The sequence below is a fragment of the Danio rerio genome, chromosome 7 (genome assembly GCF_049306965.1).
Source record: "Danio rerio strain Tuebingen ecotype United States chromosome 7, GRCz12tu, whole genome shotgun sequence".
Classification (NCBI taxonomy): domain Eukaryota; kingdom Metazoa; phylum Chordata; class Actinopteri; order Cypriniformes; family Danionidae; genus Danio; species Danio rerio.
This window is the reverse complement of record NC_133182.1, coordinates 57,874,700-57,888,066: the sequence shown is the minus strand read 5'-3', so window position 1 is coordinate 57,888,066 and position 13,367 is coordinate 57,874,700. Positions and strand designations below refer to the sequence as shown.

At 36.6% G+C, this 13,367-nt stretch overlaps 2 protein-coding genes across 51 annotated transcripts in view; one reads left to right on the top strand and one right to left on the bottom strand.

Annotated features, from left to right (window-relative positions):
* The window catches only part of adamts7 (a disintegrin-like and metallopeptidase (reprolysin type) with thrombospondin type 1 motif, 7), a 610,954-nt gene that overhangs the window by 437,201 nt on the left and 160,386 nt on the right, over positions 1 to 13,367 (top strand). The window lies entirely within an intron of this gene.
* The window catches only part of myo9aa (myosin IXAa), a 253,527-nt gene that overhangs the window by 190,964 nt on the left and 49,196 nt on the right, over positions 1 to 13,367 (bottom strand). For 32 of the 50 annotated variants that reach the window (NM_001423815.1, XM_068222114.2, XM_068222115.2 and 29 more), the window contains exon 2: positions 7,297 to 8,214. In NM_001423815.1, coding sequence (NP_001410744.1) covers positions 7,297 to 8,139 — 843 coding nt within the window. In that variant the 5' untranslated portion in view covers positions 8,140 to 8,214. Of the gene's footprint in view, positions 1 to 7,296; positions 8,218 to 13,367 lie in introns of all 50 variants that reach the window. The other 18 variants (XM_073905946.1, XM_073905954.1, XM_073905968.1 and 15 more) reach the window with 1 other exon arrangement.

Here is a 13,367-nt window from a genome sequence, read left to right as displayed (position 1 = left end):
AGGGTACTTCTACAACTGTAGGTTTTGTTTTGTTCCGAAACAGAGATAAAAATTGTTATAATGATCTTGGTGCAGTTCACTTTTTACACGGCAAAGTTTCTAAACGGACCAAAATAGTTAAAACAAGTCACTTGCGAGTAAACTCTCCTCTCATTGGTTGGAGTTTTAGGTTTATTTTCCAACGGATTCCACTCAGCTGTCATACCTGGTTATTTTAATTTATGATGGTAAGCAACATGACATTATAAACAAAAAGAAGCATCATATTTTTGACACCCACAGACAGTCAATATATATAAATCAGGGAGGTAAGACTTTCTCATACTTAGCCTCATTTCAGTTGTCAAGATTTATAAAAATCCATTGAATTAATCAATCTATAAAAAAAATAAAAAAAATGTTGGCCAGAATTATGCATTATAGGCCTAAATTATAGAGAGAAATAACAGACGAAGCGGGATTACAGTCTGATCACGAAGCAGATTATTGTTGATCTTTCTTTCTAAGTATTAGTGCAGAAATGAATTAAACAATAGGTCTAATACAAAATATTATAAGATTAAAATATGGAAAAATTATTTATTTATAATATCTATAATATATTTGTACTTCATTTTAAATGGTTTATAATAGCTGCATCTTTTTAACAATTTTTTTTTTTTTTTTTTTTTTAAGAATACAAAAAATGTTTAAAAATATTTTCAAAAACAAACATTGGAGGTGACAAAAAAGCTCACATCAGACTGGCCTATAACAAAGTCATGCAGTAGTCAAACCAAATATGACTGAAAACAGAAAGTCATGCAAAGAACCATCAGAGTCCCACCATGTCGATTCAGCCGACACTTCCAGATAACATAACTGAAATCTTTCCCATGTCTGATGCATTACAACACAACTGCTATGACTAAAGATACCAACGGTGCAACAAATCCCAAGCACTGAGTCAACAGCCCTTTAAATATGACAGCCGAAGGTTTGTGGGATGAATTATCCTCACTACATATTAGCCAACTCATAACACAGACTCCCAACTATCAGTGCTACTGCTCTGGCGGAAAGCCAGCGCGAGATGAGCCTTTGAAACTGATATTCTCACTCGAGCAGAAACATTAAGCTTCAGAGAAGATTATACCCATTTCAAAAGTCTGGTAAAGAAGAAGAAGAAACTGGTGGACTGCCAGGCTGCATTGCACTGCTATTTCCAAAAATGAAGTTCTGTTGTAGGCCTAGAACACTTGCACTGTAAAACAATTTGATCAACAATTTTGTCAAATTGTTTGTGATAGCACTTTTTTTCCATTTTAATGATATCCTATGGATAAAGTCAACAGTTAAAATGCCTGTTAAAGGTTAAGTGGTCACACTTTACAATAGGGTTTTATTAGGTTATGTATTTATTAATATGAAATAATTATAAACAATACTTGTATGGCATCTATTAACCAGATCAACATTTACTAATGCATTATTACCTTCCAAATGCATGCTTGTTAACATTAATGCACCATAAATGAACATGAACTAACAATGAACAACTCTATTTCCATTAACCAACGTTAACAAACACTGTATTAAATGTATTAGATGACATTACAAGAGTGCTTAAATTATTTTTACAATCAATCTATAGTTGAATCATAGATGTAGATTTTTATTTATTTATTTATTTTTTATATTTTCTTAGTCATGATGTTTTAGTGCTTTGGTTGGTTGCCAGGGTGTTGAAATGCAGTTGTTTGGGTGTTTTAAGATTCTAGGTAATGATTTCATCTAAAATCCCACCACAAATTATGGCTCAAATCCTACTGCTTCAGGCAAAGTCAATAGTCTAGTTTTAAAAACACACTTGAGCAAGAATTCTGTGGTACTTTTGAGATTTAAATAAAACAGCTATTGCCAAATGAGGTAATTCACATTAGCTGCCTTTTTGTGACTGAAATTTTTTTTTTTTTATCCTCATGATGAGTTATTCCAAAACTCATGATAGTATTTATGTATATCACAGTCACAGAACTGCCATTATTTAAAATCAAATGAGTTGCAGGAGTGTTATTCAAACATTACAGATACTATACGAATATTTTTCTATACGACCATTATGTACTAGATTTACTATACAACACTTCCAAAGCATAAAAATGCTATATCATGTTTGCAGATATTTAAGAAACATGCTAAGTGAACATTCTTGTTTCTCCGAAAAACCATGTTAAAGTCAGATATTCTTATAAGAAAATGTGTGTTATGTGCCGTCTGTCTTTGTTTTGGTCCATTTAATCCGTCAAATGCCAGTTTAACCAATTATATTTCAAACCTCAGTTTGCCTTGGTGGAAAACCGCATATTTGATTTAATCAGTCATGAAGGCTCTCAGAGAATGCATCTGTGACTGAAATGCAACCTCAGATGGTCAGTAGCACACTCCAAAATGAGACGCAGATTCAGAGTTCCACATGAGGTTATTAATTAGCAAATACCATAAACATTACAAACAAAAACATTAGGTGAACAGGTTACACTGTAAGCCTGTTTCCTAAAAATACGTTATGTGATGAGATTTGCAGTGATATGCAATTTGAGTGTTTGCACCAGACGAAACATGACAGAATTTAAATACAGACAGAATAGTGTACTCACTGCACTCCACAATAAGTTTTAAGTTAAGATTTAAATCAGCATTTGTTGGTGTCGTCAATCTGTAAACCTGCTCTTGCGTGTTTTAAACCAGAAATGCAATACCTAGTTCAACCCCTGTATGTAAAACGTACATATTGCCACCTTTCATTGGCAAGGAAAAACTTATATGGAAGTTCAGGGCTCTGGTAACCTTTTTGGCAAGCATCCTCCAGCTTTTGGTAGTCAGAAATAAATTCTAATAGCTTAAATAGAAAAGACATTATTTTCTTTAAAAAAAAAATTTACTAAATAAAAAAAAGCATATAATGGCATTAATTATAGGCTACATGCACCATACATTTTTGACAAATCCACATTTTAATTATTTGTTTTTATTTAATATGAATAAAAAATTAAAAGCACTAAAATAGGCTATATTCTTCCTCCCATTTAGATAGTTCGAAGGGCACGGTGAACTCATATTTAGTAGCCAGACTTGAAAACATAACAGCCTCAGGACATCCGGCTAGCAGTTTTGCGAGGCCTGGAGTTCTTAAGTCCCTTCTGAATCTCACCTGATGACATTTATTTTTTAAATCTAAAGAGGCCTCCAAAACTAATTTAGGAACCTTCTTAAAAAACTTAATTAGCGAAAACACAAGTAATCCAGCAGTAATTTTCATTAATACCACAGACTTGTACACCAGCAGTCTTAACTCACTTGCACTTAAAGAGCTCCAAAACGGTCATTAGATAAAGTGACAGATGTGTCACCTTGATGTGAGTAAAGAGGAAGACAGGTCTGTGTGCTCGGCCACTGCACACACGCTCTGCATTAATCAGTAATGAGCAGGGCCACAATCTCACTCTACAAACAATTAAAGCCCATCCTCTCCACTCAAGAGCTGTTCAATTGTGCCAGATGGTTGGACATTAACCCATATGCTTAAACATTAGCCTTTTGTAAGCTTGTGCACGGCGAGCCAAAAAGTCAGGGATTATATTGAGATTATTAAATTAAAATAAGAAATCAATTTCGACCAGCAGACATCGCACATTTTAGGATTCTCACTAATCTGACACAACCAGTTTAGTTCATAGATTTTTACCAACAAAACTTAATCAGGCAACAACTATGCAAATATGCAATGTAGAAGAGCTTGTCTCCAGGTATAAACCAATAAGCATTGGTAGCGCTGAATGAATTCCCTCAAACAAAGCTAAAAATTATATTGCACTATATATAAAAAGGCGAAAGATCGTGCAAGTTGATTAAACAAAGATACACAGTCATTCTGACAAACATTTCCTTGTATGTTCCATGAAAGAATGAAGTCAATGATGCCATGATTTTTTAGAAGAACTGCCAGAACAAACTGTTTCAAAACAAAATTCTGAAAGCACATGATACATGCACACTTGCCACTAAACATCAGATGAATATTAATAGTAACTACAACAATGAAGCTATATCTGCCAATAATGAACTATGTTTCTTCGCAGAAGACATTTATGGTTTGCATCTGGCTTCATTGTTCAAATAATTCACCCAAATATGAAAAGATTTTGTTAATGACTTTTTAAATGACTTTGTTCGCCAATAGCTATGTTTCAAAAATGTGAATTAAATTTATGCGCACAACAGGAATATTGCATCCAAGACATGCAGGTAAAGCAGCGTTTCCATCCAAGTAGTTAAAGAGAACAAAATCATCACTTCCTAAATAACTGGTGTCAAATATCAAAAGTTCAAATGGAATTTTCTGCAGTAGTAGAAGCTGCGTGAATCTTTTCTTCATTTAATAAATGACTTGCACCTAGAAAGACAAATGCCGACATGCAATGAACGTGTGGTGGCGTTTGAAGGCGTGTGAAGCAGAGCACAGAAGCTCTTGATTCTGGAGGTAATTAATAACATAACTTTCTTTACATTTTGTAGTTCTACAAAAATGAAGCTACATACAGGTATATGCAAATAATGAACTTTATTTCTTGGCAGAAGATGTTTATGGTCTGCATCTGGCCTCATGGTTTAAATTAAGGTTGGGCGATGTCGACCAGTTTGGCATGGTACGATGTCTCTGGGTGGGTTTGATAGAATGCGCGGGTAGAGAAGGGATAGATCCGGGGGTGAGAAGGGTGGGCGCCTTATTTGAGGACCGGGAGGGAGACTCGCGATTTCCGGGAGATTATCTCTTGTTTGTGGGTATTATGAGTCCTGCAATTGCATAAAGACTCCCGGAACTTCCGGGAGACTTGGGATTTCTGACAATTTCACATTTAACAACTACAGTGAGACACGATTCAGCGGTACATCATTTTTAAACTTGAGCGCATGACAGTGACTGGCTGTGTTTGTGTGTGTCTGTGGTCACGTGATGTGCGTTTTCAGTGGACGAAGGAATGTTTAGAAATGTTACGGAAAACACAGTGTGGATGTGGATAATTTTCATTCTAAAATGCTATTTTAACACTAAGACGTATTACTGTAAATGGGACCTGAGTGTGAATTTTACGCGAGCGGGTTTGTGACGCGGGAGAAGCAGAGGACCGACGATGCCAGCTTAGCATCGTGTTGTCTATTGGCCATCGGCGATGGACGATGGCATCGTCTATAGGCCTAACCCAAGTTCAAATAAGCTTTAAAGGGTTATTTAACTCAAATATGAATATACTGCTTTTAATTAAAGTAAAAAAAAAATTGATTAGCCATTTGTTTAAACTACTTAATTTAAACGTTTTTTAAAGTTTTTTGGGGAGACAAATTCAATGTTTCACGTTCAATCCACCTAAATTCATTAATTCGTTCATTATTTATAAATACACATTCTATTAAAATATTTGTATCGTCAAATCATATTAAGACAAGTCACCGATAGATTTTTATTTCCCTTTCAAAAAATGAGTGTTTAAGTCTCTAGTGACTGATTCTACATCTCGTATGTACAACATGATCATGTCTACTTTTAAAATAGTCAATCTAAATTTGTACAAACTAACAAATTAACTTATTTCCTTCACGTTGTCTTAACACTGATTTATTGTGTGGAATCCAGCCTTTTTTTTTTTTTTACAGTGTACTGAGACTCAAACAACTTTGTTTGCCAATGTGTCAGGTCATCAGGGTGCCTGCTTTCTATAGACAATATTAAATACTGCTATTAGAGTCAGCAGCGCAATACGCAAGTGTTGCATTGTCTAAAGTAATCACACACTCTGACCTGATAAGGAAGTAATAGACAAACAAAATCATTTTTACAGTTTTTTTGGTGTACAAAAGTGTTCTTGGAGCTTCGCATGATTGCAATTGAACCACTAAGTCACATGTAACGTTTTGACAATGTCTTTCATTGATTTTCTAGACTTTAAATGCCTCATCTACGAAGAATGAGAAAGCTCATAGTTCATCAAAAATATTTTTTATTTGTGTTCTGAATATGAATGAAGGTCTTAGTTGATTGAAATAACATATTGGTGAGTAATTTATAACAGAATTTTTCATTTTTGAGTGAACTAAGCCATTAACAAATACACACAAACTAATTCTTTTGATTCTTCAAAAACGCTCATCCGTCTATTAACGAAATACCATTTCAGTAACTTTGATAATGTTATCAAAACACGATCATGTGCTTCTTGGTGACAAAAGCCAAAGGAATTACTGGCATTACTGGAATCCACAAGAACAGCTCTACAACTTGTTCTTTCGGCTGCATTTTGAATACAACATTGTTTCGCATGAATTAATGTATGCCTTTCTAAACTATCAACACTCAAGAGCTTTTCTGGGTCACAGAGTACACGAAACTAGAAGCAAATAAAAGAATGTGGCAATTGCACACAACACAATGCCTTGGTTTATTGGAGGTGTGACTTTGAGCATTTCCAAACAGAGGCCTGAGAGTAGAGAACTCAAAGGTAAGGCCTCGGGAATTTAAGACACAAAGACAAGAGATAGACTGACATGACAACCTCGTCTGCTCAGAAATGAACATATTGTATGAAGCAACAATAATCACAATTAGAACATGTGTGATGATGTTTAATATACAGATGCAGTGTGACAAGACAGGAATAGCAACCAAGGGTCAGGTAAAATGGCGTATTTGTCAAAATGGGAGAGAGAATTTAAGGCTTACAAACTATAAACTATAAGCACAAAGCAGGGCTGGACAATAAATCGATATCAATATATATCACAATAGAATTTTTCTGTCTATTGATAGCCACTGTTTAATAAACAATTTAATTTAACCTGGCAGTAATTGAGTTGGAGGCTCAAGCTGATGAAACATTTGGTGAATTTGAGCTAATTGCCAGGCAACTTCAGGAAATGATGCTGTCAATAGGCAACCAGGTGATGGACAGGGCAATGGGATTCAGATACAATATAACAGTTAGACGGGACAGATGGGAAAGTAGCCTTGAACCATCGCTCTGCAAGACTGTCTGGCAAAATTGCTCAAAAAGTTGCTCTGTGTATCATCAAGCATCAGAATAAGTATAACTGGTGGAGATATACTTTCACATCTCTGCTCTTGAACAAACTGACCATTTAAGAGTTTCAATTTCTGTGCCTTGACAGCACAATGAGTGCTCCGCTCCTACTCATATCACAGTAATTCCAATCAGATTTTCAGACGATTTACTTTGAAACTACATTAGAATCAGCTCTTACCTCCAGCACCGGTCCAGCACCAAGAATGATCTGCTCCACTCCACTTGCAAAGCCCTTCTGACTGAGAGCTGTGAGATGGTGGATCAGGAAGTTGGTGCTTTGAGTTTTGCCCGATCCACTCTCCCCAGAAATAACAATGCATTGATTCTGTCTGCTCTGCAGCATGGCATGGTAGGCCACATCTGCCACTGCATAAATGTGTGGCTCCAACTTGCCTAGCTGGTGATTATCATACATTTTGACATATTTGGGGTTATAGATTGGAAGAAACTTGAAGGGGTTGATGACTATAAGGATGCTGCCCACGTAGGTGTAGATCTTCTCCTGCTTGAAGCGACTACGCAGGTTGTCCAGCAGGGTCTTCTCGTTGAGGTCCGGCAGGTTGCACAAGTCATCGAAGTCCTTTGGCAAAGGCTGCGGCAGGAAGCCCCGCTCTACCATGCGCCGGCGCTCTTCTGTGACTTGCAACCACATCTGCAAGTTTCCATAGTGGATGGAACCGTCCAGGTTCTTCTCGCGCAGCAGGAAGCGGTAGTCCTCGCTGCTGAAGCGGTTCTCCAGTGCCATGCGAGGCCATAGCATCATGCGCTGGACGGGATAATCGGTGGGGTTGAGAATCCACTCCTCCCCACCGAACTCCTTCACTTCCGCCAAGACGTAACATTTTGTCCGATCTAGCTGCAGCCGATCGATAACCTGCTCGATGACCTCTGCAGCCGAAGTGATCTTACGGGCGGCGACAGGGCAGTAGATAGTGCCCTCTGCAATGATCCCCGGGTAGATGCGCAGGGTGAGCTCGGAGTCCTCAAAGCGTCGTCTACCGCCAACATCATGAACACTCATATTGGAGCAGCAGTTTCCATCAGCGCTCACCGTACATCCTTCAAAAGGCCCAGATACTGCTTCAAGACATCACAACTGCTAGAGGAAGACAGAGAAAAGGAGATCATTAGTATTTATCTGGATTTTTCAGTGAGCGATAGAATTATCCACTGAGCAAGGTAAATGATTTCTGAAATTCATTTGTCTATTGTACGAGCCACTTCAACATTCTGTCACTTGAGCACCAAAATTTAACCCACAAGCTAAAAAAACGAGCAACAAACAGACATCTTTAGAAAGTTTCTTTGTGCATGGCAAAACTGCTGGAGACAAATGATGTCGGCCGTTCAAATATCGCGTCTTCTCTGCGTGCAAGTTCGTTATTTAGAATAGAGGCGTGCACAAATTGGGAGAGAAGCAAGCAGCAAGCACCCAGTTAAAAAAATCTTCAGAGTGCCGAGAACACACTGCAAGTCACGTGATAATAACAACCAGCTTTTCAAATCAAATTTCGGTAGACTTTACTTTAGACAAACACTGCAATGTTTAATATTTTTGCTCAATTTATACATGTAAATGCAAATAAAAAAAAACATGTAACTAAAAACATATACAGCTGATTTAATTGTTGTTTATAAATCTCACAACTGTGGTATACAGCATTACTTATAACAATGTAATTGTGAAAAAATACTGTGCGTTTCATATTTACATTCCATGTGGTTCTTTTCTGTCCTACAATACTTTTTGTTGTGTTACTATTTAAGTGTTTTCCCAGTTTTGCTCTGACAATGTAGCTATGTTTTCTATGGTTCTGTTTACTTCGTTATTTGCACAATAGCACAGTGGAGCTGTGTATAGTTTTAAGCAGGAGAAAAACCTGCATTGTGCTTTTTATCAAAGATTTTGTGCAGCTGTTATTTTTTTTGTGCAGCTGTTTATTTGTAAACATGGAAGAAAAGCCCTATCGCCCTACATATATATACATATATAATTATCATTATTATATTTAACCATTACATATTTATTAACTTTTCGGCTGATGTTTAAACTTATTTAATAACCTATTGCATTTGCATAACGTTTGATTTTGGATAATTATTCAAACCAATGCAAATCACTGCGCTCTTACAGCTAAATGGGCTTTGAGACCGAAATTACATCAAACAAGACTCAATGCAACAGTGCGGCGCAGGACAGGATTTGATGTTGACTTCGGGTTCATGCCGTTATCCTCAGCCTGCAGGACTGCCGCAAAATGGATATAATATACATGGATGAAAGCAAACGAAATCATATTTACCTACGCATGAAAAAAACAAGGACGCAATAGGGTCCTTTCAGACGGGAGGCTGATGGAGGACTCGCGCCTGCACGTGACTGTTTCTGTGTGGTGAAGTTTTCCATGTTATTGATTAGTTGAGCGCGGCGCAGTTTCAGGTCTCATCAATCACAAAAGTATTAACAGTGTCACATTTGTATTTGCTAAGATCTAACACAATGTTGCGCATGGCATATGTGTTTATTGTTTTCTGATAAGAGTTTCATTTTAGACATGGCTGCGGCGAGTCGGCATTAGCCAATTGGTCAAATATAAAATAGCCTATTTGACCTAAAACTTTTCACTGAGCTCAGTAAATGTTCTTTGATAAGTTATTAATAATCTGTTCAAAAATTATTTAATGCCAAAACGAATGGTTAAATACAGATTGTTTTTAATTGCATATAGGCAAGTTTAAATTGATAAATAAAATATATTTTAGGCTATAAAAAGAAATATAGACCTAACATATTTTTTTAAATTAAATAAATTGTTTATTTTCTGAAAAATGCCCATGTCCATGTTTATCATTCTATTGAATTAAACACAAATAAGACACATATATTCCGTGTGTTTGAAGGAGCAGTCAATGCATGCACTTAAAAAATAGTCTATTAGCCCCTTAAAACTTAAACAGGCTATTAATAACGGATATAAAAGATAAATAACTTTTTTTGTGAAAGCAAGAGAAAATTATGCGGCAGTGCTGGTACCTCAACATGTCTTAATCCAGAACATTTGAGCTGATTTCAGAGTTCTTTCATTTTATTTTTCAGTTGTTTCTTTTTTACAAAGCAATTTATTTAACATGTTTGTTGATAAAATCCAGTTTTGCTATTTAGACAATTATTTTTATGCAACAAAGTTGCAAACTAATTTGCTCTAAGATGTGGCTGTGCTCTCACATGCAGCTCGCGCTTCAACACCTGTTGCTGCTGAGAGAGAGACAGAGAGACAAAGTGAGAGTGCAAGGGAGCAATCGAAGTAATTAATTTTTTCCAAAAGTGTCGGTCAGGCGATGTAGATGTAAACAGCTGAAGTTATCATATTATTTATAGTTAATCTATTGTTAATGATGATATTAAAAATTAATAATACTATTCATTTTATTTAATAATGCAATCAAAACTTGTTATAGGTCTACATAAGTGCGAAACGAGCTAAATATCGTCTTTTAAATCGTCATAGGTCTCAGCTCCCGACGATATCTTTGCCTATTGTCGATACACGATACTATCGTCTATCGGCACAACACTAGATTAAATTATATTTTGCTATAAAAATGTTTAATAAAGTTTTAATAAAGGCTTTAACACTCTATATATATATATATATATATATATATATATATATATATATATATATATATATATATATATATATATCGTATACCGTCATTCCACCTAAAAATACCAGGATATGATATTTTGCTCATATTGCCATGCCCCTCAATGACACTAAAGTGTACATAAACATCCAAAAAATTGACAAATCAATCACCTTAATATATAAAAATTTTTTATATAATGATTGACTTCTAATATTCCCGTAACAAATGTCTATTCATTGATTCACTTCCTATTCGGCTTAGTCCTTCATTAATCTGGGATCTCCACAGCGGAATGAACTGCCAACTTATCCAGCACGTTTTTATGCAGCGGATGCCTTTCCAGCCGCAACTCATCTCTGGAAAACATCCACACACACTCATTCACACTCATACACTACGGACAATTTAGCCTACCCAATTCACCTGTACCCCATGTCTTTGGACTGTAGGGGAAACCGGAGCACCCGGAGGAAAACCCACACGAACGCAGGGAGAACATGCAAACTCCACACAGAAACACTAACTGACCCAGCTGAGGCTTGAACCAGCGACATTCTTGCTGTGAGGCGACAACACTACCTACTGCGACACTGCGTCGCCTATTATGTCTATTCAGATATCTAATATTAATACAACTAATTAACTTGGTACTCTTCACTTATTGTGGTCCCTTATTGTGTCACAAAACTGAACAATCCAACAAACAAAGTTGATGAGCTACTGTTGCTAAAGTGATTAAAACAGAGTCACTATCAAGAACGAACAGATCCACGCCTCGGCACACACTGGGTCACTATCTGCTCTCAACAGAGCACAGAAAATCAACCCAGTGCCAAAATCACCAGCTGCCACCTTCCCCAACAGACAGACAATAACTTGATTCACAACCACCACTTCATAATGACTCAATAGTCGCCAAGGGTTACTATTCATTACAGAAGCACCATGTGTACACTTAAATAAAATAGAAAAACACAGCAATCACTTCGCTAAATTGCTATAAACGTCACATAAATGTCAATGTTTACCTGAAAACATCCGTTTTAGCTCTAAAAAAACAGGTTCATTTACTTTAAATAACACCCACGGACTTGCATTTGTTTGAAGCTAAACAAAGCATGACTCTACTTTCAGTCTTCACACAATCTGATGTGTTATTTCAGCTGAGGGCACGGGCTATCTCTGAAACAACAACTCAAACACTAACAGCCTTCAGGGTTTCAATACCCGTCGAGGAGCAGGGCTTTATTTATTTTGTGCTAGCGAAGTCAATGTGGCTCCTGTGTGCTGGTGCCCGTCTCTCATCAGGAGCCAATGAGTGCGGCTGATATCTGGAGTCCAGCCAGCTCTCAGGTGCAGAGACAGGTCTCACTGAGCTCTCTGTTCACCACTGCTATTGATACAACTGACACATTAGTTTACACTGCAGCATTTGTAGAATGGTAAATGGTGTCGGATCGAGTAAGGAGCTGATACTTGGATATCCTTTAAACATCAGGATTGGTTTAGAGCTTAATTGTAGTCCAAGACTTGTTCAAGTAGAGTATTTGGATAACACTTGTGGAAAAATAGCTGTTAAGGAAATAGATGCCGGAGAGTGTTACAGTAAAACTAACAGATCACATCATTCTGGTTTGTATGCAATCCAACACACTGGCAATGCATGCTATGTTACAGCTTTTTATAAACTGTACAGTTTTTAACACATTATAAATTTACACAAATGCTGCTACATATTGTCTAGGACAATATACAGTACACAGACACACACACACACACACACACACACACACACACACACACACACACACACACACACATATATATATATATATATTAGTGCTGTCAAAATTAGTGTGTTAACGCATGCGATTAATTTCAAATATTAAACTTGTTAAAAAAAAATAGCGCAATTAATGCAGTTGCACTTTTTAAAAAAAAATTATTTCCTGTTGTGGCCGACGTGTGTTCAACATGCAAAAAAATATAGATAAGACCAAGAAAGCACTTTTTGAATGCAAGTTCATTATAAAACAATTAATGTCGCATTACCAGGCTATCCAGCGTTTTCTCCGGAGTTTTATGCAATTTTGGGTGTTTCATTTTTAACTTTCGACTTTTGCTTTAATGGAATGCAATACTGCATAGCGAACGGAAAAAAAAAACCTCCACATTTTGTGACTCCTTGGTCCTTTAAGGTAATCAAAAATTACTGCTTACATGGTAGACTCTTATTAAGAGTATTATCTTAATCATATTAAAATCGGAGTATTGGTGTCCATGTAAATGTAGTCACAAAGTGACAGATGAAGTCGTGAGCTGTCAAAGACAGCGCATTCCTCTGCCTTTCAGCATGAGCCCTCCAATGTTTTATTAAGTTTGATCTGTTTCCTTTTTAAACACAACTTTTGTAAAGCACCTGCTTCTTATTGTTGTGTCAGAATCTTTGTGAAATACAGCCATACTTTAGAATGCTTAGTTTAAGCAAATTTGTTGAACGTGATCAAGAGTGTTGAATCTGATCGAAGTCGCTCCGGCTGCCCTGTCCTGCGTCGTTGTGCATGTATGTGTGTCTGTGTCTGTGAGTGTTTCATATTT